At 37.5% G+C, this 27,489-nt stretch overlaps 2 protein-coding genes across 7 annotated transcripts in view; one reads left to right on the top strand and one right to left on the bottom strand.

Moving 5' to 3' along the window:
• The window catches only part of ube2g1a (ubiquitin-conjugating enzyme E2G 1a (UBC7 homolog, yeast)), a 215,238-nt gene that overhangs the window by 98,200 nt on the left and 89,549 nt on the right, over window positions 1–27,489 (bottom strand). The gene's annotated exons all lie outside the window — the stretch shown is intronic.
• The window catches only part of spns2 (SPNS lysolipid transporter 2, sphingosine-1-phosphate), a 117,450-nt gene that overhangs the window by 26,900 nt on the left and 63,061 nt on the right, over window positions 1–27,489 (top strand). Inside the window, 1 exon segment of one of the 2 annotated variants that reach the window (NM_001083847.1) lies at window positions 5,874–5,939. In NM_001083847.1, the coding sequence (NP_001077316.1) occupies window positions 5,874–5,939 (66 nt within the window). 2 annotated transcript variants of the gene reach the window in all.

Below are 27,489 nucleotides of genomic sequence, written 5' to 3'. Positions count from 1 at the left end.
GGCAGGGCAGCATTCTTTCCTCTCTTCGGTATCTGTTGCGGTTTCAGCATTTTAGTATTCCAAGTCTAAAAAAGCCTACAACAAAGTGCAACGCAGGTGACTGTATCAACCAAACCTGACAGATCTTTCCATGTAACAATCAGATAAACCACTTTTGTTTCTATTTATCAACTTCCTTATTCCATGCTCAGTCTGATTTGAGCAATCGCCAGCCGACCTTTCCCTCCTCGGCGTGTGTGTGTGCCTGTTCTGTGTTACTATGGCAACACCTCAGTGCTGGCGGACACTAGAAGGTCGATGATTCTACCGGTGCCATTCGGGGCATTTGCATCACCTTGTGTGGCATCGCCCACCGTTTTACACCATGATGCAACATGTAGTCAGACCTGCTGCACCTCAAATCCTCCATGACAGCTCGTTCTGAAAAGTTTCAAGGTGTTGCCATGTTCATGCATCTTTATCAGGCAGCAGAAGAGAAGATAGAGAGAAGAATTTAGGGCAAATCACATAAGTGCGGAATCGCCTGCCAAACACAGGATATAACTCACTAAAATGACAGCAGCTCTGTTACGTTATGCACACACTGACCTGCCAGTACCAGCCGCTTCCAGTTCAAAAAAATCTTTCCTTAACGTTAAATAAGGACATTCTTCCTTAATGGAATCAATCATTTCACCAAACAGGCCTGGCTTGAGCCTGTGGGAGTGTTTGGTGGGTGGTTGAGGTTGTGTGTTTGGCTGGCGTGAGGGTGGGCAGGTGCAGTCTCGGCTGAAAGAGGAGAAACGCAGCACCATCTGGCACAGGGATCCCCCTCCCAGTGGGAGGAGAGGGAGAGATGGAGGGATTGAGGGATGAGGGGCAATGGAGGAGTGTGACCAAGGTAATTAGTACGCTGCCTCAGATTAGACTAATGGAAAGAGGGCGGGAGGAGACGCTTCTGAGCCGAGAGAACGCCCACCTATATCAGCTAGAACAAGATGAGTAACTGAGAAGAAATAAAATCCATTTAAAGTGCTTCGAGTTTAGCAGGAGGCTTTTAAACAGCTAGACAGGACTTTATCTTTAGAATTAGGGATGTAATTGGGTAATATTAAATTCTGCTAGTGGGCTTTGGAATCTCAGTGGTACATACTGTGTGATATGAAAAATTAATGTTTGGATTGGGCAAATTTTTTACTTTTTTTCAAAAGTTTTAATTGTGCAATATTTAACTATTTTAATTTGATGTAAAATAAAATATTTTATTATCTCTGAATTTAGATGGGGCAGAACGCCGGCTTAGGGGTTAGCACTGTCACCTCACAGAAAGAAGGTCGCTGGTTCAAGTACCGGCTGGGTCATTTGGCATTTCTGTGTGGTTTACATGTTCTCCTCGTATTCGCGTTGGTTTCCTCTGGGTGCTCTGGTTTCCTCAACAAGTCCAAAGACATGTGCTATAGGTGAATTGAATGAGCTAAAATGACTGCAGTGTATGTGCGCGAATGAGTGTGTATGATTGTTTCCCAGTGATGGGTTGCAGCTGGAAGGGCATTCGCTGCGTAAAAAACATATGCTGGATTAGTTGGTGGTTCATTTAACTCTGATAAATAAGGGACTAAGCCAGAGGAAAACGAACGAACAAGAATTTAGATATCGAATAGTTATCGCATGCTACTTAACCCCTTTATTATGTTATTAAGTACAATTTGTATGTTGTAGATGCATTGACCCGCATTGGATTTGATGTAAATCACGGGGTTACAATATGAAAAACACACCAAAATCAAATGAGAACAGTAAACTTTTTACATGAATAGTTAACGCAAATAATAAATAAAAAAATAATAATATATGAGAATATTATTTTAAAAATGGCATTTAAAAACTATTTTAACCCATCTCCTTCAATAATAGGTGTACTATTTTAAAAATTATGATATTTTTTTCATTTTAATTTTAACCTTTAAGGTTTGGAAAAGGATATATTTCTAAATTATAAAAAATAAATATTAGATAGCATTACCTAACAAGGCAATATAGTTCATTTATATTCATTTAAAGGGATAGTTATCTCAAAAATTATATTTCCAAACAAATATAAATGTGAGGAAATGTAATTTTTTTTTGGTGAACTATCCCTTTAAAACATTTTCAAACCAGAGTATATACAGGAATCAGAGAGTGAAATTCAATACTTTAAGACCTTTTTCAGACTCTTTCCATACATTAAGACCTTTTTACCACTTTTCAACTGGAAGTACTGGCGAGATTTTAACTTACAGTATATTTACTAAATATTATTGTAAGAAGTTAATAAAACTAAAACATTATTCATATACTGAATAAAAATCTAATAAATCGAGCTTATTCAGCAGTTTGGCGGCTTTAGAACTGCAAAAATAATGGGTTTGCCTTGGTTACAGAAGTAAACAAAGCAGCATGATGTCAAATCTAGTAGGATTTCATTGATTTCATAAACTACACAGCATCCTTATATTCGCAAATTTAATTGAGATTTAACTTTAGCATACAACCATACATTGCATAATCAAAAATGATATCAAATGTTATATCTTGCAAAATACTGTAGCATTTAAGACTTCTTAATACTTTTTCAGGGCCTTAAATTTCTCTACATTGATTAATCAACTTTTAATACTTTAAGGCCCCCTCGGACACCCTGTCAATCAATTATCGGTCATTCTATGGACCATTCCTCTCCACACAGTTCTATTAATCTGTATTTGACTCGGTGTTCAGTTGACACATGGAATTTCAGAATACTGGAGTAAGTTGCCAGATCTTTCTCCAGGCCAGAGCCGTGTTGGCCTGCATGGGTTTTCCCCCCAAAGCAGTTAACCCCCTCACCTTGATGAGGTACGGTTTGGCTTTTTAGTTAATTTTTAATGTTTACTTATAAATGATTCAAATCTAAAGCTGAACTTACAATGAACAATGCATTTTAATTAATTAGCATTACACTAGATTTAAAGATTTGTTAATATTAATTAGACTTTTCTGTAAAATAATCAACATTAATATTATATAAGCATTATGTGAATTAAAATTTATTTAAATATTGAAATCTTTAACAACTATTCATAAAATTAAATCAACAGTAACAAATTTATTGGATTCCTCATCCCCACATCTCCTATTATCTCATGAGATCATGTTGGTGTATGGTTTGTTGCTGTATTTGTGTGTGTGTGTGTGTGTGTGTTGGCCAGCAATCTGAAGGGCTCTTGATCAGACCATTACTCCTTTTTTTTCTTTTAAGTGTAATTGCAGCTTTGGTGCTGCTGCCTTTAAATCACCCGTCTCTCATCTCCACATTCCTCCTTTCTGATCACTTTAAAGTGAAAAATTAAGCCTCCGGAGCTCTCAACTGTCAAACTCTTCTCAGACAAACACTTTGATCTGTTTTTTATGGAAAAGCCGACTGAACTCAGACACTTCTAAATGTAGAAGAGTCTGTAAACAAGATCTGTGACTGACAGCCAATGAAATTAGACAAGAGCGATAGAGATCCAACACACTTGACGTTATTATCTCCGATGTTACATCTCTCTGAATCACTGAAGAGTGTTGTACGGATAAAGAGAGCGAGAGAGAAAGACATCCGCTTCACAGCTTTCCCACAATTCTCTCTCGCACCCAGAACAAACACCTAATGTCACCGAAATGTCTCTTAATTAACTTCGCCTGGCTTATTACGTCATGCTTTTTAAGGTCTTGTACAAACGCACACATGCAACGCAGGAGTGGCTGTGAGAAATAAAAATAGCAATTTGTTTCTGTTGTTGCGGTGGCTTTAGTCATCTTCGAGTTTCGTCTCGATGGCTTCGCGGTTTCCCGTCGCCACCCGTTTTGACTTGTCACTGGCACGTTGTAGCAAAGACGTCTTGAGAAGAAGCACTTAGGCAGGTGCAGGCTTGTCCACACATACAGTGACAAATGTAGCATTCCTGTCACACGAGTCTGGCCACCTGCTTGCATTCCAGTGCAGGATTTTTCTTACTGTCTGCAGCTCAAGGTACTTTCAGCGCTGTTTCTTTCTCTTTTCTGTTTCGTTTTTTGGGGATATATAAACACATTTGTTTCACTTCGACAGAATGTTTTTTAATTTTTTATATTATAAAGATTTTTTTTGCATTTCTATTTTTTAAGTCATATTTTATGCGCATTTGGTTTTATTTTTATTTGAAAATACCATTTAAAATTATTAGCCCCTGTTTATTTTTTTTCACAATTTCTATTTAAAGGAGAGAAGATTTTTTCAACACATTTATAAATACAATAGCTTTAATAACTAATTTCTAATAACTGTTTTGTTTTATCTTTGCCATGATGACAGTAAATAACATTTGACTAGATATTTTTAAGACGCTTCTATACAGCCTGTGACATTTAAAGGCTGAACTAGGTTAATTAGGTTAACTAGGCAGTTTAGAGTAATTAGACAAGTTATTGTATAATGATGGTTTGTTCTGTAGACGATAAAAAATTGCTAAAAGTTAATAATATTGACCTTAAAATGGTTTTTAAAAAAATTAAAAACTGCTTTTATTCTAGCCAAAATAAAACAAATAAGACTTTCTCCAGAAGAAAAAATATTTTCAGACATACTGTGAACATTTCCTTGCTCTGTTAAACATCATTCGGGAAATATTTAAAAAAGAACATTTTCAAAGGGGGGCTAATAATTCTGTTAAAAATATTTATTTATTTATACTTATAACAATATATATGCTTAGTATTTTTTTCCAATAATGTATTAAATTATAATACATTTAATTCATTTATATCATATAAACAAGCTAAATATATTTGAAAACGAATATTATTTGTAATAATAATATTACAAATAATATAAATTAAATACATTTTTTATGCGCATTTACTTTAGTTTTTATTTAAAAATACTCATAAGATTATATATAACAATTATTTTATGTAACAATATGAAGAGTTCAGATGGAAAGTCTCTAAATGCTATCAGAAATATTCTTCCCAAATTGGCATTATTCTATTTTTTCCCCGTGTAGTTTCAAATATATTTAACTGTTATGGAGATGAATAGATTATTTTCATAGCCTTTAAAGTCAAATAATAGCATATAAACATAGAAGACTAGGAAAAATGCTTATTTTAGAAGAACATTTCAGATATATATTTGTACAATTTTTTTTATTTATATTGATAAATAATTTCGATAAATAACCTAAACAGAGTGTTAAACTAACAATACTTGTATTAATGGTAATGATGATAATAATAGTAATAATAATAATAATAATAATAATAGTAATAGTAACATAAACAATAATAATATAAATAATAATAATAATAATAATAATAATAATTATTATTATTATTATTATTATTATTATTATTAATAATAATATTTTTTAAAACTATTATTAAATTTTTATTATTTCAGGGTTACATTTTTCATTTTATGAAAGGTGTTAATTTTGGCTAATTACTGCTGCTATCAAATTGCAAATCATTAGCAGCATATCATTACAGCGTGAATTTTAATATAAGTGCATCACTATTTTAGACAAAAGATTATGATTTATGTTTATAACAAGTACCAATAAATCATGCACAGTAAATCCAGTAACATTTATAAAGTCAATAGAGACAATTTTATAATGACTACAGACTCGCACGTAAGCCTATGATTGCTCTGCTAAAAAGGATCAGAAGTAAACGTAATAAGGAACACCAGTAAATAACTTCAGTTCTTGAAAAGGCTTAGTCTGAAAGGTAATTCATGTAATAACTGTATTTCTTCAGTAACCCAGCTTCACTCAAACTGTTGCGCTTAAAGGCCAAAATTTACATCAGAGGGTGAATAGTAATCTGTCTCTGTCTGTATTCCTCAGGTGTCCTGCTTGACATACAGAAACAATTCAAAGTTGGTGACAGCAGTGCGGGCTTGCTGCAAACAGGTAATTCTCTCATAATCCCATAATTATGTGGTTTTGCAATCATGCAGTGAGCACACACACACTCATGGACTTATATCAGTGACACGTGGTGGAAGCAAACACTGAAATCCACTAAGCTCCCTGCAGTTGAAGTGACAGGGGTAACAAAGGAGAGAGAGAAAAAACACTACGGATGATGTGCTCCAGCTTCACCTCTCCTTCCTAAAGCCAGTGTAATTGACTGTGCTGGAAGCACTTGTTTTGGGTTTAACAAAGCAGCGAACTGCAGTGGATTGGATTAAATGTTAACTGCCCGACACTGCAAAGACATTACATACATTTTCCATTTAACAGTATTAAAATGCCACAGTATGGTCTAGTGAAACAGGTACAAGGGGAAGCTGTAAAAGTAGTTTTTTTTAGTCTGTCTGTTACAGGAAATTGTAAAGCCCAAATTATACTTTACTATTCTACGTATGCACATAAACGCATTGCCTTCGCACTTCAGAATCTCATGTGTCCAGTCTCTATGCTGTTTTGTGGATGTTTGTTGTTGTTCTTGCCTGTGAATAAAAAAAACTAGGCCAGTTGTTGCAAACTAATTACTGAAAAATAAAATAAAATAAAATAAATAAAATTCTAAAATATATTTTTAAATACATTAAAATAAAATAATAATAAAAAGTTGATAATAATGATAAAAATAAGAAAAAAGAAAAAATATAAAAGAAATGAAAACAAAAGGAAAAAGAAAGGAAAATTCAAAATAATTTTACAAATATATTAAATAAAATTATAATAAATTGCTGCTAATAATAATAAAAATAGAAAGAAAAGAAAATATATTTAAAAATATATTAAAATAAAATTATAATAAAATGTTGATAATAATAATAATAATAATAATAATAATAATGAAATAAAATAAAAAACATAAAATACAATAAAAGAGAAAAAAAGAAAAAAGAAAGCAAAAGCAAATTAAAAATATTTTTAAATACATTAAAATAAAAAATAATAAAATGCTGATAAATATAGACTATAATGTAGAAATACTAATAAAATAAAAGAAATAATATAAAAGAAAAGAACAGCAAAAGAAAAAGGAAAAAATTCTAAACTATTTTAAAATTTAAATAAAATGCTGATAATAATAATAAAAAATAATTAATTAATTATTTGGAATAAAGATAAAGTAATGTAAAGTAAAATAAAAAATACAATAAAATGCTGATAATAGTAATAAATAAATAAATAAAAATAAAATAACTATTTTTAAAATATATTCAAATGAAAATATAATAAAATGCTGATAACAACAACAACAACAACAACAACAACAACAATAATAGTGATTGCAACGTTTCAAATGATTACAAAAGTCAGTTGGCATGCATACTACTATTCCAGCAACAAAAATGGTGTCCTAAAACATACAGTTAAGCACAAAAATATAAGACCTCCTGTGAATTTTTAATTATTTTTCACATATTTCCCATGTGATGTTTAACAGAGCAAGGACATATCCACACATGTCCTGTTAAATGTTTGTTCTTCTGGAGAAAGTCTAGTATCTTTCAAAATAATGAGTAATAAAATATTAAATACTGTACAGTCATCATGACAAAGACAAAATTAGTTGTTTAAGCTATTATGTTTTTAAAAAGTGCTGAACAATCTCTCCATTAGACACTACTTGGGGAATATTATTCCCATTTGTACTTTAGCTCTTAGTAAAACAGGCTGTGTGAATACTGTAATAAGTAAAATCACCTCAGGAACAACTGTACACTTACACTATGATAGCAAATTCATAAAAAAACGAAATCTCCATTAGACTACTATAGAATGAATGCCCAACACTGCAAACCCATCTCAATTTCTTTTAAATGGCTGTGTAAAGACAGACACAGAGCTCTTGTTAACCAAGCAATGTATGCGGTCCAATCTCCTAACGTTTATAATGGCTAAAATTCAATAATGACTTATAATCGTCCACTCGTTATATGCAGATGACAGTGATGTGTAACGCATTATGATATCATTAAAGGTTATTTGTGGTGGGTGTAAACAGAGGGCTCAGTGTTCAAACAGGGGTTTTAGGGGCTCTTTGGGTTGGGCTTCCTGAACTGGGCAGAGCTCACGTCAAATGGCTTTTGTGAAGGAGACTCACTGTGTGTGGAGGTCCTATTGGAGCCCTCTGAACACTAAAAAACACACACATACACGCATAAACTGAACTTACCTAAGCCAGCATGCACACAGACTCACTGTCAGACACGTCATAAGCAGAGGCAAGAACATACACAACAAACACACGTGCTCATGCACACGCACACACACACACAGAGTATATACAGAGGCTCATTGAGACGTTGCATAGTCGGGGATGTCTGGGATTCAGATCCAGCTCAGTGTTTATCTATTGCCCCCATTCATTTGGTTTGAAAATATTAGAATAACTGGACCATGGAGACTGTGACACATAAAACTTTCAGTATTTAAAGAGAGAGATATTTTGATTCTGGGTGAAATAAATCTACAGGTCTACTGCTCCTTTTAAAACATAATTAATTTACCTGAGAAAAGAAAACACGTTTTGTTTATGGAAATATTCATTTTGTGAGGGTCACACTTCAGGCAAGAAAGAGAAAAAATGAAAACGCAGTGTGTAAGGCAAATATATTTTTTATATTTTTTAGATTATTTTATTATGTATATATAATAATAACAAAATTATTTGACTAAATATTTAATTTCTAAATAAATATAAATATTATTTTTGTTTTGTTATTTTGTAACCAATATATTTTAACAGATTTTTTATATTTTAAGTTTTAATCGATCATTTAAATTATTATTGATAATATATACATTATTTATATATTGTATATTGTATATATTATTATATACGATATTTATTTTTGTGTAAACGAATGCTAAAATATAGTTTTGCTAAAAACGAATGCAAAAATATTCTTGATGAAAAAAAAACAGTACTTATTTGAAATCAATTTTTCCAAAGAAGTTGATAAACCCTAGCTGATTAAAAGAACTTAAATATTTTAAATACTAACTAGATTACTAGTTATAATAAGCATTTGCAAATTTGTTTATTATTGTTTGTTAATAACTCATTTTAATTCGGTATTAACCATCTTTTAAATACTAACTTGTTTTATACACAGGGCTTGACATTAAGTTTTTTGATCACCAGCCACTTTGGCTAGAAGATTTTAAACATTTCAGTCACTCGACATTTTCACTAGCCACACTTTTGTTGTTGGGAAAATCTATTTTATATGCATAAATTAGACTTTGACATGCTGAAATTACTTAGACTTTGTGTTATGTCCACATGCATCCTCATTCATACTTTTTTTTGTGTTGTGTATGTTATTATATTTATCTTCTATAAATATATTATATTTATCTTGCTCAATAAGCATGAGCAAATTAAGGATTTACCAAATTTAACTTTGAACACACCAAAAATAATAAATAATTATTTCTTAGCCACAAATTTTAAATATTGTGACAAGCAAAATAAAAGGCACAGTAATCTGTCCCTGCTAAAGGTCCCAGATCACCAGTTAACTACACATAAATAGGGAGTGATCTCATATTAATGCAATGTTATTGTTAAAAAAATTATAATTAAAACATATTAACAAATAACGGGAGCGTGCACACTTGTTAAAGTGTGATGTGATGCACGTGAGTGATCATCCTCTTATTCGGTATTCACCTGCTTTCTTTTGCTTACACGAACATAATTATTTTTGTCAGTCATGCTGCTTTTCGATTCTAAGATCCCATTTGCATGCATATTTGGCCATTCTTATTGTCATTTTCAACCAGCCAAAGAGGCTAGTTGGAGTGTCTGTCTAACTCGCCACAGCTGAAATCAACTCATCTCATTTTGCGGGTTGGCAGGTGGCAATGTCCGAGTCCTGCTTACAAAATTTAGACAGAAAAGTCAGAAAAAAAGTAGGAGAAAGTTACATAAAACTCTGCTGATACTTTGGGACTTTCTAAATGAGGCATCCAGCTTTATTCAGCTCAATTGCATTATATAAGTGACTGCAGAGATGAGTGAGATGTACAGCGGAAAGCCTTCATTCTGTCAGGCAGTGAGACAGAACTCTGTTTTTGCTTAGCTGACCAATTTAGACTGTACTGTCACTCACTGACGAAAATATGTTTTTGATTAGTCTAAAATTGGTAGCAAATAAACATTATGATTATGCTTGACTCAGGCTAACCATGAAGTGATTGACTGGTTAAAAACTTTCTATAGCTTTATTCACAGTGGGCAAGTGGTGTTTCTTTTCACGCTTTGACAGCATGGCAGCCAATTACTGGTCTATATGTTATAAGTGGAATGATGATGGAGAGTCCCTCTCTACCTAGGGGTAAAATTTGAGGTGGAGAGCCTAAAATCGTCAGGGAACCTAAAATCGGACAAAATTAGGCTACATTTACGCGTAAACCATGTAGGCAAAAAGAGAAAAACATTTTCCTTGCATTTTTAAAAGGTTTTTTGTCTAAACAACAGCAATTTCAAAACAATTTGCCTTTACACATATCACAAAGGAGGGTAAAAATGCTGCATTTCGTATGCCAGGCCATTATTTGCTGCTGTCATCTTGTTAGTGAACAGTACCTGTAGGCAAAATAACGACATGAAATCTCTGTTTAATTTCCTGCGTAAGATGTGTCTCCGCTTTTGATTGTGATGTGATGCAGGTTTGTTTGCGCTTGCAATTAATCTACAGCTCCATGAACATGTACTGTGAACAAGCTTGATGACGTGGTTTTCAAAAAGTCTTTTTTCTGGTATTTACATGGACAAGACAATGGCGACATTTTCAAAAACTTCCACTTTGAAACCAGATTTGTGCTTTTTTAGTTACAAAACTGGTGTTGTCATATAAACAAATAGGCAAAATGCAAAAATAATAATAATAATAAAATTTTGAGTGAAAACCTTTTGTTTCTTCAAAACAAATAACTAATGGTCAGAAGTCTTTTTAGAACATGCAAAAAGAAACACACAATTGAAATGAAACGGTATAATTAACTTTTTCTTTTAACTTTTTTTTTTTCGTTATAAATGTAAAAATGTAGGGTTGCCTTTTATGGAATTAGATTTGTGCCAAATAAAACCCTTTACGTTATATCAATAATTCAAAGCAAACCACGTCCTGAACCACATCCTGTATCGCTTAGAAAAATATGAACAGGGAGAAGTGGCTTTGTTAAGCAGTGCATGTGGTGAGTGTTTAGTGTGGAGAAAGTAGCTGTAGCAGGTTTAGTTTGGCCTCTGATCCCAGTTTGACCTCAGTCTTCACACGACGCAACGAAATTTCAGATGCTCTGCCCACTGGCTGAGAACCTTAGTGTGAAAAGTTTGTCAAATGGATGGTGTGTTTCGTATTGTAATGCTTTTCTGATTTGTTGTGGGTTTGTGAACAACTAAGATAGCTTTCCTTTAGAAAGGATAATACACCAAAACATGATTATTTACTCACTCTCCACTTTAATATTTGTGCTCCTTCTTTTTTCATCTTTTGTTGGACATGAACAAAGATTTGAATGTCATAAAAGTTCAAAAGACTTATAATAACCCTTTCAACGAGTGCCCTATAAAGGGTTAAAATATTATATTATATCATACACTCTCAGAAATAACAGTACTGGAGCTGTCACTGGGGTGGTACCTTTTTAAAAGGTATACATTTACAACTAAAGGGTCCTTAATAAAAGCCCAAGAGTACATATTAGTACCTTTATTTCTCTGTTATATCTGCCATATATATCTGTTTTGGATAGCAAAGTATTTAAAATCACAATATTTGTATTTTTTTGGACGTAAATCCTTAAATTGAATCTTTTTAATATTGAATTTTCTTTAAATAACTCGTAAATATGGCTGACAAGATGTTTGTCAAATAAACTAACTATACTGAATGACATTTCTATGAGTGTCTTAAAATTAAAACTGAAAAATGTACGCAAGTCTTTATAATTTATTCAGAAAAAAAAAATAAATGAAACAGAATATCTAATGTGCAGGGTGAAAACTCCTTTTCGTCTTTAACCCTGTTTATCTTCGATGCGTTTGCTAATTCGCTTGAGTGCGCATGGCGAATGTGACGTCATTGCAGTGTTCGCGAAGGCTTGCTTTGGGAGCGCACGGCATGATTTCGGCTGGAGGAGCACACAACTCTTTTTGAGACTCGAGCAAACATTTCGCAAGGCAACGCATTTGATTTGTCTGAAACAGGTATGAATGTACAGTCATCTTTATGATCCTTCCATGCGTGATCATAGGGATAACCAGATGGCCAATAATATTTTTTCTAGAAATTGCAACAGCCGTGGAAAAGGAGAAAAGTTTCTGTAAAAGTTTAGAAAAACCTGAGGGATAAGTTATATAATTAATAAACCAAAAAGAGAGGCCATGGCCCAGGTGGTTTCAATATTACAGAATACGTTTTTTCACCATTGTTACACTGTTGTATATATTACAATTTTGAATTTAAAACAATTTAATAGTTTCAAAACTAAAATGAAGTAACAAAATTATTTCTTTGATAACTGGAAAAGAATATTTGAACCGGTTTACAATATACTGATGCCCTGTTTTACTAGGCTTTATTGGTGATAATGGTTTATTCTTTCCATAATAAAAAATATATTTGTCAAACAACCCAAGATCCTCTTGTCATTAATATATTAATAAACTTTAATAGGTAGAACTTTCCGAGATATGAACAAAAGCAAGTGATGCATCAAAGTTTGATTTAAAAAATATTGAATGGTTATAAAAATCTTTATAATCATTACAATAATTTATAAAAATAATAAAAAATAATTTGTTTAAAAATCTTGAATGATATTGATGATATGACGTAGTTTCAGCAACTTCCTATTTCTATGTTTATCCATCTGATTTTATGGTGGGTTTCTTTTGACCGCCGCTGTCGTTTAAAGAATATCACAACAGCGACGCATCAAGAATAAAACCCTTGCCCATTTCATGAGGTGCGCGTGCTGTCAGCGGAGGTGTGTATTGTGGCGCCAGGCGAAAGAATAAATCAGGTTTAAGAGATTAACAAAGATTATTGAGGTTTCGATATTTTCATTAAACATTTCTAATGCTTTTTAAAGAATACACTTCTTTTAGATACACATACGCATGTACATTCGACAACACTAACCTTCCTCAAACCTACATACTTTGGCAGGATGTCTCACAGTCAACAGACAATATAAAGAGATGTTGAGATTCATGTTTTCAGGAATGTCTTGTGAAATATGTGACTAAGGAAGGCTACCAAAACAGGAGGTGAAATATAGTAACATGTTGGGAGGAAGAAGCTTTTCATAACATAATTACACTCGCAGGCCAGTTTTGTGAGAGCCGATCTGTCATGACTCTGTGCCATTGTCATAACAAAAGGAAGTAAATATACAGTAAATCACTGAATGATGGTCTGTGGGAAGACTTGAGTATCAGGTACCGCAACGATGAGGTCATGCCGCAAACAAAGCGAGATTCAGGCCTCATGCATCATTAATTTAATGCGCCGAGTACCAAAACACTCATATTAGCAAACGGAGTAGCTTTAGTACCTAACGTTCCCTCCAGAAATATTTCACATATGCAAAGTAATGGTTATATGATACATGTCTGGTTTGTGTCCTTCAGGTGATGCCCAGTGTCACATTTCCAGACAAATGTGTGTCCATACTTGATATTGACACACAGGCTTGCTCTCGTGTAACCTTATGAGGGCAATATTGACTTTAAACGATGTGGTTTTGCCTTTGGCTCTCATACCTGTCAATCACCTCCATGTCAACAAAGACAAGTCGTCTAGATTTGATCCCTAGTACTTCAGTTTCTTTAAACCAAACCTTTATTCAACTGAGAGATATTTATTTCAGATAACCTACAAAGAACAATTATTGGTCGCACAGAAAAAGTAATTGACTGTTTGCTAGCCATAACAGCCGCAGGCGGTCCTGGACGTCTGCGAGATAGATAGGAAATGGAAATACTGAAGATTGAATAAGGAAAGAAGAGAGGGTTAACGTGGATGTTATTACTGTCCCGAGGGCCTCCTCTTGCTCTTTTGTTTGCTAGGTGACATCGGCATTTTAAGGGTGGGTGTGGGGAATCTGGAAGGCCCTCTCTGCGTCCCGAAGAGAAATATTTACTAAAGATGGATGGAGATGATCTTTAGTCAGGTGCACGTTAAAATTTCATGAGGTCTTCGGCGGGTCAGATTTGTGAGAGTAGTGGGTGGTCTTCAGTCTTATGAAACCTGAAACCTGAACTGATGTTTAATGTGAAAAAGGTTTTCAGTTGCTCTAATGTTGACGATTGATGACGACAGCTGTCTTAATCTATTAATCGCAACTTCTTCAAGCCCTGAAAGCTTCTCTTTGGTTGAAAACAGCAGGATTATTAGTGCTAGTTTGAGAAGATGATTGACTTGAGATGATTGGGTTATGCACTAAGCCATATTGGGTTTTCAGGTTTATTTAGTTTAATCACACAGCTCTTGTTCGAAGTGCTTGTTAATGTTTTGGCTATAGGTTCCAGTCAAATGAACGTACCACATGTAACAGTTAAATATAAATCCATGTACAGTATAGGAGAAAAAAAGCTTTTTAGAAATGTAATAGAAAACATCTGAACGCATATGCAGGAAGCATGTTCTGTCTGCAGTGTGGTTATTACAGTTTTGGGTTTTTTAATGAGTTTTTATTGCAGTACAATTTTAAAATTTGCTTTACATTTCAGTTTAGTTTTAGTTTGTTTCATTAGTGGTTTTGTTAGTTTTGTTTTTTTTTTTTGTCAACAAATTTCTACTTGGTTTTCATACATATAGTTTAACGTTCAGTAATTTTAGTGTAACAGAGTAAAAAGGACACACTCTGTGTCGACCAGAGCAAATATGTACAACATAGGCTCATTTTGAAAACGTACCCCTATATACATTTATGTAGATCGTAAATTATGTAGCCAGAAGTACGTATGGCTGCATTTAGTCTTTAAATATATACACTAAGGGGGGTACGATGCTAAAAGCAGACCGCCGACCTACGTATGGACGGCTTTCCCACTGTAATCGGTTTGTCCAGTGGCTCGCAACGTAGGCTGGCGGACTTAAGACGCAGTGAGGAGTTCAAGTCTGGCCAACAATGGTTCCAGAAAGCATTTAAGACAAAAACTAAATCCAAAAAATAAAAAAAACAAGTAAATAACAGTGTGAGAATGTGGTAAAACCTAAAAACGTGGTAAAAATAAGGAGGGTTTTCTTTTTTTGGATTGCTTTTCAAAACGCTGTTGGTTGGGTTTAGGGAAGTGGGTGGGCACTGGTCAATCAGTACTTTTTAAAACACCATCGGTTGGGTTTAGAGAAGGGTGTGGGTGGGGTTCATGGTTGGTTGGTCAGTCAGTCAGTCGACAGCGGCCTTTAATGGATTTACAAGAGCAGGCACCAATGGCACTCACAAAAGAAATTTGAGATTTTAAAAAGCGTACACAAAATGTATATAGAGAAACATTTTTAGTTTTTTTGTGACTGTTAGTTTCAGGCAATGTGTGTTTTAATTTCAGTTGTTTAAATTTGAGGTTCAATAAATAATCATAGAGAGTAGATAGTGTGTTTTTCCTTCAATGATTTTAAAATCAAGTAATGCGCCCTTCATTCAAAAATCTGTCACTTGTAATATGTGAGCATATCTACTGTACCAAACTTATCAGTGAACTATGAGGGCAAAAAAATAAAATAAATAAGTAAAATAATCATTCAATAACCACAAACAAATCGTTAAAATGTTCAATTAATCGAGATTTGGTTTTTAGGCCAAATCACCCAGCCCTATTTAAAACTACATTCATATAGATTTTCAGTAATTATTGTTTCATCTAGTTATAGTTTATATTATATATTTTAGTTAGCAATTTTTTTAACCAATAGTTTAATTTTTGTTAAATAACCGTGGTCTGCATCACTTAATAGAAATGACCAAACAATAGAGTTATAGCACCAATAGAAAACACTAACTAATTTTGATGAGAAGAAAAACACGATCCGTTATGTTTCAAACCTCTGCCCACAACATAGATCCTCTAATTAGACTGTATAGCTCTTTAGGTCAAGAGGTCAGTGCCCTTTGGTCAAAGATGGCAGCCCTTGTCTGCATGTGAGGTGTGTGTCTGCCTTTGCCTCCAATTCCATCTGTCACTTCAGGAGCGAACACTGCTTTTGAGTCCTGACACGACTCCGTTGCACCAGTGTCTCCGTCTAGCCCCTATGTCTGGGGCATGCGTCTTATATAGCAGCAGTCTGTGGCCAGTCAGCCTGTGAGTGGCCCAGGTGCACGAATACATCGAGCCGGAGCAAGAATGCGCTATACTGAGAAGACATTTCAGTGTTGTCAGGATATTGGCTTACATTGCCACAAGTTATTAAAAGACTTTTTTTTTTTTTACGAAAAAGTGAGATGTCAACCGCAGACATACAGGACTCCTGTAGTACTGTACTTCCACTGCCTGTTTACACAGCCACAATTGTCCCCCTCTCGGCTTTCGTTTTTTAACTGTAGATCAAGCAGTTTCTGATTTCTTTGGCCAAGATGGCCAGGAGCTACTTTATCTGTGTGTTATCAGCTGTTCACACTCAGACCACAGCTGTGTAGCTCTGTATCATTGGGTTTCTTGAAAAACACATTGCTCTGTATCTGTTTTTGCTGCACTGTCGATTTGACAGACATCTAATATGAAAAAAATTGAATGAATGGATTCCGCAGCAGGAAAGAGACAGCAGGAGACATGCATGAAGGACGTAGACTAAGAGAACGGCATGGAAATGAAAGCACTGCTCATGTCAATGGTGCAGATCCTCAGCCGTGTCAATGAGAAAACGGAGAGGAAAGAAATGTATAAAAAAAGCAATTTCTCTCTCCATCAGCTTGCCTCTGACATCGGGGTAATGAGCAATCAATACACCAAATCCACATCTCTGCACATGCTAGGAATAGATATGTAGGTCTTACGGCTTGAATCTGCTTGAGAACAGCCTGATGGGTGAATCTCACAAGGAAAGACAGGGTCATGTTGCAGGCCAAGAGGATTTGAATAAACAGATATGCGACTCTGGATTATATATATATATATATATATATATATATATATATATATATATATATATATATATATATATATATATATATATATATATATATATATATATATATATATATATGTGTGTGTGTATATATATTATTATATATTATATTATAATATATATTATAATATATTATTATTATTATTATTATTATTATTACTGGATCTCTGGATTTACCGTTAATAGATTCTGGTTTTCTCTGTGTGTGTGTGTGTGTGTGTGTGTGTGTGTTGTATTTTTAAAATGACTGATATTGTCTTTAGATTTTAAATGAAGAAATGATTTGAATTAACTCGTTTTCTTGCAAATCAAAATAATCAATAACGATCAGAATGAACAAATATTTCTTCTGCGTATTGTTACCCTTATTGTTAAATAATAGAGTTTTCATGCAATTTAAGCTCAATTAATTGCTAATTAAGATTATGATTATTTAAATTCATTATCATAAGGATATGTTCATTTAAAACGTGTACAAACCCAAATATATTGCAACATAGCAAATGTGAAATAAAACATCTACAAGAAGCTCAAAATAAACATTACGAATCTGAAATGGAAAGCAATAAAAGCTGATTTTCCTCTGATAATGCACAATTAATTAACAGATGTTTGTACAGTCCAATTTTATAAAAAGAAATTGTGAAAATCTATGGTATACGTAATAGTCATGATATGGCAAATATGGTGCGTGTGTGTGTGTTTGTGTGTGTGTGTATACAGTGCTCAGCATAATTGAGTACACCCCATTTTTAAAATTATTTAAATATTTTTCTCCATTTCTCAGTGAATCTAGGAAATTTATTTTGGTTCATTTAAACAAAACAGATTTATTAAACAGATATATTTATTAAAATAATATTTCATTCACCAAACATATTCAGAAATTGAAAAATTATCAATTCAAGTTAAATACTGCAAACATTTTTTTACCTTCTCCTGATTTTTCCTCTTGTTTAAATTTAAATTCAATATTTTTCTATAACAAATAAATGTGGGTGTACTAGTTTTTGTTATCGTAAGGTATTTTGTTAGAAAAGCTCCAGATTTGGCTTCAGTAGTCTAATCTATTGTATATGCACAAATATAATATTATAAAGCTTCCTATTTAACATGAATTTAAAAGAGAGATTTGTGAGGGGTGTACTTATATATGATGAACACCGTCTATAAATACAACTGGTATTTGTCTTGTTTTTGTGAGATTCACACTGAATGCTTTGCATTAGTCTGTGTGCTGTTTATAATGAAATGTGTGTGTGAAAAAGATAAGCTTTTTAGGCCATTTCTCAAAAGGGACGGGGGCTTCATTGATCCCCCAAACCCTATCCCAATCCTCAGTTCAAACTTGCAGAACTTCCTGCTAATCAAAACCTACAGTCAATTATAGCAAGCATTAACAGCCCACTTCAAAAGACTCAAAGGCAATAGTTTCCCTAAAAAGAGACAAGAATAGAAAGAATGAATTAAAAATAAACCCAACCATATCTGTCTTTAAGCTCCCTTAGTGGTCATTTCAACAAGCCATTTCTGATAATGACCCCAAATCCCTGGAACACCAGAATTAGACCTGGCCAGCACAAACCTTGAATGTTTTCTTGTATGATGAAGACATGAAGAAATCAATAGAAGGCGAGGGTCTTTTTGCAGTCCCCTGTGGACAGAACCACCCATGCACACACACAATACAGCTCCATCTCTCAAGGTCAAGCCATTTATTACAGTAGCGTCCAAGAGAGAAAACATGGGTGTGATCCTTTGATATATTATTTGTGTAAACGTGAGGGTTTGCGTACATTTTGGACTTGCCAACGTGTGAGTAAATTTGTCACATTGGTTTAAACAGCTTTGGCAAAGACTTCGACACAGACACACACACATTTACACAGCCTGTCATTTGAACACTGGCCTATCATTAGTTGTACAGCTCTGGGCTGAAGAGGAAAACTCCACACCCACTTTAAAAAAGCCCATATCCCACGCTTCTCACAGACTAGCTACCAACTATAAGACGGAGTCTAACCAGCCGTAAGCAAGGAAATTACAGGATATTTTCTTTTCGAGAGTCAATTCTGGTTTTTAACCAAGGCCAGTACTGTGAAAATACAGTTAAAGCTTCATTTCCCATAGTTTATGTATGTCTATTTTAAGGAATTTCAGTGTCAGAACATGTTTTTGCTTCTTCTTCCAAAGAGCTGCAGAGCTACATGACAAATTAAATGGTGCATAAAGAGTGAAGTGGTTCGTTTAAAAAAAATAAAATAAAAAAATCAATTTTTGAAGAATCAACTTCTTGCTTTAATTGATTCAATTTGGTCAATCAGACAGTTTATAACGAAACCATTCAGAGAAATGGTTCCCTGCTTTACACAATTTATTTGAGTTGATTCGTTCATTCAGACAGTACAATAAATGACCAAAATAAATATGTAAGTCCAAAGAAATGATTCTCTGCTTTACACATATTTTAAGAATCACACTTTTCTCACGTTTAAAGTTCAAACATGCATAGAAAATATGTCCAGTATTATAGAATGAAACCAAAGATCAAAACCTGTTTTTAGGTGCAAACATTCATCGCTGTCAGCAAAAGGTCCATAAAACTTTTTCGCTTTTGTGCAGATAACGTTTGCATCCAGCTTAATGTTCTTTTTCCTGTAGTCACTAGCTACGTTTCCACCCACCTTTTTATGCACATTTTGGATCTGCGCATAAAAAAAGGTTAATGCAAATGCCAAGATGCGCATGAATTCTGAAAATGTGCATAAAAAACATATGTACATAACTGAGTAGGACAAACGTTTTATTCGATAAGAAAAGATGTATGCATAAACTACGATAAAAACACTTTTACCGAACAAATTCTAGTTTGCGCATTAAAAAAGTCACGATTTGAAAGTGATTTTGTTATAAGAGATCATGTGATAACAAAAATGCACGTGAATGGAAAAACCAGCAGGCTGAGCACATTGTAAAACATGTGTAATGTTGTTTTGGTCATTCTAAAATGCCGTACCTGTTTCAGTATTAGTGTTATTCTATTATTAATTACGTCCAGAATCAAGAGCATCTGTGCTCTGTGTCTTACACCTTCAAAGGCCGCATTCACTGCGTATCAGGATTGCCTTCTGAGGTGCAAGTCATTTATTAAATGAAGAAAAGATTCACGCAACTTCTCCTACCACAGCAAATTCTGTTTTACTGTTGATATTTTGTGCCAGTTAATCAGGAAATTATGATTTGTTTGCTTTGACTCACTGGATGGAAATGCTGCTTTATTCGCATGTCTTTTATGCAATTAACTAGTTTTGCACATAAAGTTAATTAGCATTTTTTGGATGGAAACATAGCTAGTGATCCACAAAGCTAAAGCATTTTCTATCCTTAAGGGGGTCGCACAGTGGATGCGCCACGCACTGACATGACAGTTTGAAGTAACACACATCGGGCACGCATATTCACATGTTATTTAAAATGAAACCATTCAGATGGCACTGTGTGGCATAGCAGAAATATGAACAGTGTCCTGAGTTGTAGCTAGTGTGCGTACCCTGATATAAATCTATGTTTACAATTTCTTTAATGCATGGCGCTGCGTGGCACAGTCCATCCGGTTGTGTCACCCCCTTTACGATGGTCTTACTGCAAACAGCTACAGCACTTTTTGCATCCTTCTTGAAACTCACACAGCTAGCGATCAAAAATTTATGTTCATTTGGCAAGCTGAACGCATTCTGTACTGTACAGGAGACATGGAGGAGATTCATTGACAACGGTTTACAGCCAATCAGAATGCAGAAAACAATGTACTGTAAAAATCTAAAAAATAAGCATGTCAAATTGCACCAAAAAAAAACAAAAAAAACAAAACTGTGAGGCTGCAAAAGGTGAACTGCGTTATAACAAGGGACCACCGTAGTTTGTATGAACAATCCAAATAAAATATTCTTTGCTTTAGTTTAGTTTATTAATTTATTCACAAAGATACTCAATCGGAGCTGAATCAGTTCAATTCAGATAGTTCAAAAATCGTATTTGAGTCCACACAATTCATTCTAGTAAACTAGTGTGCACAGTTCATTCAAAAGATTCTGTCCAAAGAACCGATATTCTGCTTGTCGTTATATGATATTTTATGCTACATTTTATAGTTAAATGTTAATGTTTATAACATTTGTGTTCAAATGTTATAATTTTTTGTTCATTTAAATCATTTGAAAAGAATCAAAAGTCTTGGTTAAATAAAACAAATTGCAATACTTTGAATTATAATGGTCTTGTCTTCTGAGAATTTAGCTTCTCCAAAACCGCTCCAGCCCACCAAACAGATGAAAATTCAGACTATAAATCTTCATCTGGCTTCAATTTAAAACCTCCAGTGGACATTTAAATCATCTTGGCCATGGTGGAAGATTATAAAAGTGTGTGTGTCTACATAATGTGTGCCTACACACCATGCAAATGTCCCACACACGATCCTTCTGCTAACTCTGTTCGGCTGTAGAGTGTTGAGTTGATATTGCCTTTTATCAGTGGGGACCTTTCTCCTCCGTCTCAGATCTGCTGAAAGCCATGAGTGCAGCTGAGAGCTAATAGTAAGTGCTGAAAAGCATAACAACCTCGCACCATTTACCACCACTTCCACATACGGGCCAGTCAATCGCAAGAGTTCACCCCAGAACCTTGGCAGCGCTGATGGTGGCATTAAAAAAAACTGGTACTGTCAGCTACAACAGTGTGGCCTATTTCAGCAAAGCTTTACCCAACAACTTGCATATAATAGGCCAAGAAACACATGCGAGCACACATAAATCACACACACACCCTCACCGGTAAGCCAAGACTACTGAAGCCTGAAATGGTTTCTTTGAAATGGTTTGCAATAAAGTAAAGGAGAGGAATGCTGGTGATGTTCGGCAGCCCTGTGTGTTTGTGTTGTGGTGAATGCATCGGTTAAGCCCTTCATTAAGGGGAATTCTGACAGAGGAATGTGCAAGTTTGAAGGTTAGGTGAGAAAAATTCAAAGGTGGAGACATACAGATACATCTGTCACTGGTATGACAGCAGCTTCTGTTCAGCTGCCAAACGTCAATACAAAAATCTGACAATGGCCTGTAAAAATGTTTTGTTCACAATAAGTATTTTCAAACTACTTCTCGCAAGATTGAAAGTATGTAATGTCCCATCACTTGCAAAAACCCTCGCTAAACATTTTTCAGAAAACACACACTTGGATGGAAAGTTGGCTAATTTCAAGAGGTTTAAACAACACTTGCTCATTCTGAAAACGTAGCCCTGTATACATTTCTGGAGATATCCAATTATGTAGCCAGAGCTACGCATGGCTGCATTTCATCTTTAAAATTAAAACTATGGGGTGGTATGATGTCGCTCCCTTTCTCACTTACTAGCTGACCACTTACCTCCATATGGGGGGCTTTACCACTGTTACAAGTTTGTCCTTTAGCTCGACATGTATGTCGGTAGACTCGAGACGCAGAGCAGAGTTGACCATGTCAACAATGTTCGAGTCCGGTGAATGGTTCCAGAAAGAAGACAAAAACAAAAGCTAAAAATTCAAATAAACAAGTAAATAACAGAGTGAGAAGGTGGTAAAATCTGAAAACATGGTAAAAATCATGGTATAAATATTTTTTCTGGATTTCAAAACTCTGTCGGTTGGGTTTAGGAAAGTGGGTGTGCACTGATGAATTGGTGCTTTTTAAAACACTATCGGTTGGGTTTAGGAAAGGGAGAGAGGGTGGGGGTATCGGTCAGTTGGTCAGTCAGTAAGCCATTCAGTAGACAGCAGCCCACTCTGGTGGATTGACGTGAGAACAGCAGGCGTGAATGGCACTCATAAAAGAAATTTGAGATCTGAAAAAATTTACACAACGGCCTCTGGTGGATTCGCAAAAAAAAAAAAAACTGCAAAAAATGTATCTCCTGGGATGTTTTGGTGCTCTCCAGAAATATACATAAAGCTACGTTTTCAGAATGAGCCCGAGTTGGGTTTAAAACGGTTTGACTTGAAAATGTTATACAATATTAGGGAGAACATGAGCAGGAGAGTATGTAACATTACCTTGACAGATTAATAGTAAAGATAATTTTTCATATTTGTGCATTTTTTTTTTGTTTCTCTTTAGCAGTGATATGTAAAAGGTGTAAGTGTGAGAATAAGCGTGTGTGGCTGCCTTTAAGTTTAGTCACTGCATTATTTAAATCGCTGTTGTCAGTTGCAAAAACACTTTTCATAATAGAAATTGTTCCGGAGCAGATTTGGAAGGATTAGTGTCTTACATAGTTTTATGATGCATTACTCACTTGGCATTTCGTCTCTGTTTGACAAGCTAGGCTTTTTTCACAAATGTATTTTGTTTTCACTATTGTTGTTCTTATTATAGAAACCGGACAAGTTTTACCTTAAAAGTGTTACACTGCGTCATTCTTTGTCATTTGTGTTCTATAGCATGAGCACAGACAGTAGTACTTCTACCTTGTTTTGTGTCATAGATATTTACATTAGATGTTGCCTATTGTTGTCTACTGGAAGGAATGCTTCAATAGAGCCACCATTTTAGTACAGGGTAGCGCTCCTTTGAAATGAATGTGGGACCAAGGTGTAGAGGACTGGTCATCCGGAGCCATAGATAGAACGTTCGAGGTTACAGAAGTAACCCTTCGTTCCCCGAGGAGGGGAACGGAAGTGCCATGAATGGGAGGATTCGGATCAGAAGCCGCTTATCTGGAGAGTATTGAACGGGCCAATGAATGAAATTAATTGGCAGCGTAAGCTTGCGCAGGTGTGCGACATCTGCAATCATCTCAGCATATAAGCACACCTGAAGCCAGCAGACGCCATCCTTTTAAGCTGAAGAGACTTTCAAACAGCTAAGGGACAGTCATTATGGCGACGGAATATGGCACTTCCGTTCCCCTCCTCGGGGAACGAAGGGTTACTTCTGTAACCTCGAACGTTCCCCTTCGGTTGGGGAACTTCAGTGCCATGAATGGGAGAATATGGAAAGCGCCATAATGACTGCACCTTACCAACACCCCCGATGAGGAGATAGTCAAGCAAGCGTGACGCACCCACATCATGGGGGGCGCGGTCCTCCAACGTGTCCCTGGCCCTAATTTATCCTACTTCAACAGAAGTTTTACGGATTTAGATATATTTTTTGGGAAGTCGTGAGCATCTAGATAATTCTAGGAAATACGACAGTACGTTGGGAAGCGTGCAATCCCGATAGGGAGGACGCTGCGGAGGCCATCCGTTACCCAAGGGGGGGATAGATGGCAGAATTTACCTATGGACTAGCCCTAAAAAGGGGGAGTACGCATAGCAAAGAGTGGTTAGCGGAGAGGGAAGACACGGGTCCGCCCAGGGGGGGGACTTAACCGTGGCGGAATAAGCATATGGGATCGCCTAGTGGGGATCACGCATAGCAGGCACCTATACCCAAAACGCGGGCTGACCAGCGGGCAGACCTACAACGTAGTGGGCCAGCAAGTGACTCCTCCGCTGAGTCAGTGCTGGGGGCCACGGAGGAATCTGCAGGGCTCACCTGACGGGGAACTTTACTGACAGATAAAAAAGGCGCACGTACCTCCGTGTTAGGGAGAATGGCGCAGCAAGCGTGTTTCAACACCCTACCGAGTTGTCTCCTCAATCACCAAAGGGTTACCTAATACCCTTGAGGAAACCGGCTCCACTCGCAGATTGTAAAACCTTGCAAATGTGTTGGGTGTCGCCCAGCCCGCAGCTCTACAGATGTCTGTTAGAGAGGCGCCGCGTGCACGCGCCCAAGAGGATGCAACGCTCCGAGTGGAGTGTGCACGTACTCCCGGGGGACACGGCTGACCTCGACTCGAATAAGCGAGTGAAATGGCATCCACAATCCAGTGGGATAATCTTTGTTTCGATATGGCACTTCCCTGCTGCCGACCGCCATAACAGACAAAGAGCTGCTCAGATGATCTAAAATTCTGAGTACGGTCCACATAAATGCGCAGAGCGCGAACTGGACAAAGTAAAGAAAGGGCTGGGTCTGCCTCCTCCGGGGGCAGCGCTTGCAGGTTCTCTACCTGATCTCTAAAGGGGGTGGTAGGAACCTTGGGCACATAACCGGGGCGGGGTCTCAGGATAACGTGAGAGTAATCCGGCCCGAATTCCAGGCACGAGTCACTGACCGAAAATGCCTCCAGGTCCCCGACCCTCTTGATGGAGGCCAACGCAACCAGCAGAGCTGTCTTCAGGGACAGAAATCTTAGAGATACTGATTCGAGTGGCTCAAAGGGATCGGATCGCAGACTCGTGAGAACGAGGGCGAGATCCCAAGAGGGCATGAGAGGGGGGCGAGATGGATTAATTCGCCTAGCACCCCTAAGGAACTGGATGACCAGGTTATGCTTTCCCACGGTGCCGCCAGCTACCGCGCTATGATAAGCGGAGATGGCGGCCACGTAAACCTTGAGAGTGGAGGGCGACAGCCTGCTGTCCAACTTCTCTTGAAGGAAAGAGAGCACAACACTAATCTGGCAATTTCGGGGGTCTTCTCTGCGAGAGACGCACCATTCAGTGAATAGACTCCACTTCAGGGCGTAGGCGCGCCTCGTGGAGGGGGCTCTAGCCTGAGTGATGGTATTAACCACCGCAGTCGGTAGGTTACCCAAGTCTTCCTCGCGTCTAGGGACCACACGTGGAGGTTCCAAAGATCGGGGCGAGGGTGCCAGATGGTGCCCTGTCCCTGAGAGAGTAGGTCCTCTCTCAAAGGGATCCGCCAGGGGAGGGCCGTCGCGAGGAGTGAGAGCTCTGATATCCAGGTCCGGTTGGGCCAAAGGGGCGCAACTAGCAGAACCTGTTCCTCGTCCTCCCTGACCTTGCACAGAAACTGCGCGAGCAGGCTCACTGGGGGAAACGCATACTTGCGCATGCCCCGAGGCCAGCTGTGGGCCAGTGCATCCGTGCCGAGAGAGCCCTCGGTCAGGGAAAAAAACAACTGGCAGTGAGCGTTCTCGGGGGAAGCAAACAGATCGATCTGGGCCTCCCCGAATCGCGCCCATATCAGCTGAACAGACTCGGGGTGGAGTCTCCATTCTCCAGGGCGTAACAGCTGTCGTGAGAGCGCATCGGCTGCACGATTGAGCGTGCCTGGGACGTGAATGGCGCGCAGCGATTTCAGCCGCGGGTGACTCCAGAGGAGCAGACGGCGGGCGAGCTGAGACATGCGGCGAGAGCGCATACCCCCCATGCGGTTGATATACGCCGCCGCCGCCGTACTGTCCGTCCTGACCAGCACGTGTTGCCGCTCCAGCACCGGTAAAAAGCGGTGGAGAGCGAGGAACACTGCCAACAGCTCTAGGCGATTGATATGCCAATGCAGCTGGGCACCCTTCCAGAGGCCCGCAGCCGCATGCCCGCGACACACGGCCCCCCAACCCGTGTTGGAAGCGTCTGTTGAAACAACAACATGGCTGGACGCCTGTCCTAGAGGCACACCGGCCTGTAGGAACGAGGGGTCGTTCCAAGGGCTGAGGGCGCGGCGACACAGCGCAGTAACCGAGACCCGGTGTGTGCCCGCGTGCCATGCGCGTCTGGGGACCCGATCGTGAAGCCAGTGCTGAAGTGGTCTCATATGGAGCAACCCGAGCGGCGTGACGGCGGCTGCGGATGCCATATGCCCCAGGAGCCTCTGAAAGAACTTCAGTGGGACCACTAGTTTGCTGTCGAGCTCCCTCAGACAGTTCAGCAACAGGCGAGCGCGTTCCTCGGAGAGGTGCGCTACCATGGTGATCGAGTCCAGCTCCATCCCGAGAAAAGAAATCCTCTGCACGGGGGCGAGTTTGCTCTTTTCTCGGTTGACCTGAAGCCCCAGTAGGCGGAGATGCCGAAGCACCTCGTCCCTGTGCATAATCAATTGCTCCCGCGAGTGGGCTAAAATCAGCCAGTCGTCGAGATAACTGAGTATGCGAATGCCCGCGAGCCGAAGGGGCGCTAGGGCACCCTCCGCGAGTTTGGTGAAGACCCGCGGAGACAGAGAGAGCCCGAAGGGGAGGACCTTGTACTGCCACGCTCGACCCTCGAACGCAAACCGCAGAAATTGGCGGTGGCGTGGAAGAATGGAGACATGGAAATACGCGTCCTTCAGGTCTATGGCTGCAAACCAATCCCGAGGACGAACGCATTGGAGAATGCGCCTCTGCGTGAGCATTCTGAACGGCAGCTTGTGCAGACAGCGGTTCAAAACGCGCAGATCTAGGATTGGCCGTGACCCACCGCTCTTTTTGGGTACGATGAAGTATGGGCTGTAAAACCCACTCTCCATCTCGGCTGGAGGAACCGGCTCGATTGCACC

This window comes from Danio rerio, chromosome 5 (assembly GCF_049306965.1).
Source record: "Danio rerio strain Tuebingen ecotype United States chromosome 5, GRCz12tu, whole genome shotgun sequence".
Classification (NCBI taxonomy): domain Eukaryota; kingdom Metazoa; phylum Chordata; class Actinopteri; order Cypriniformes; family Danionidae; genus Danio; species Danio rerio.
The sequence above is the reverse complement of the archived record's forward strand: the minus strand, read 5'-3'. Positions and strand labels throughout refer to the sequence as shown.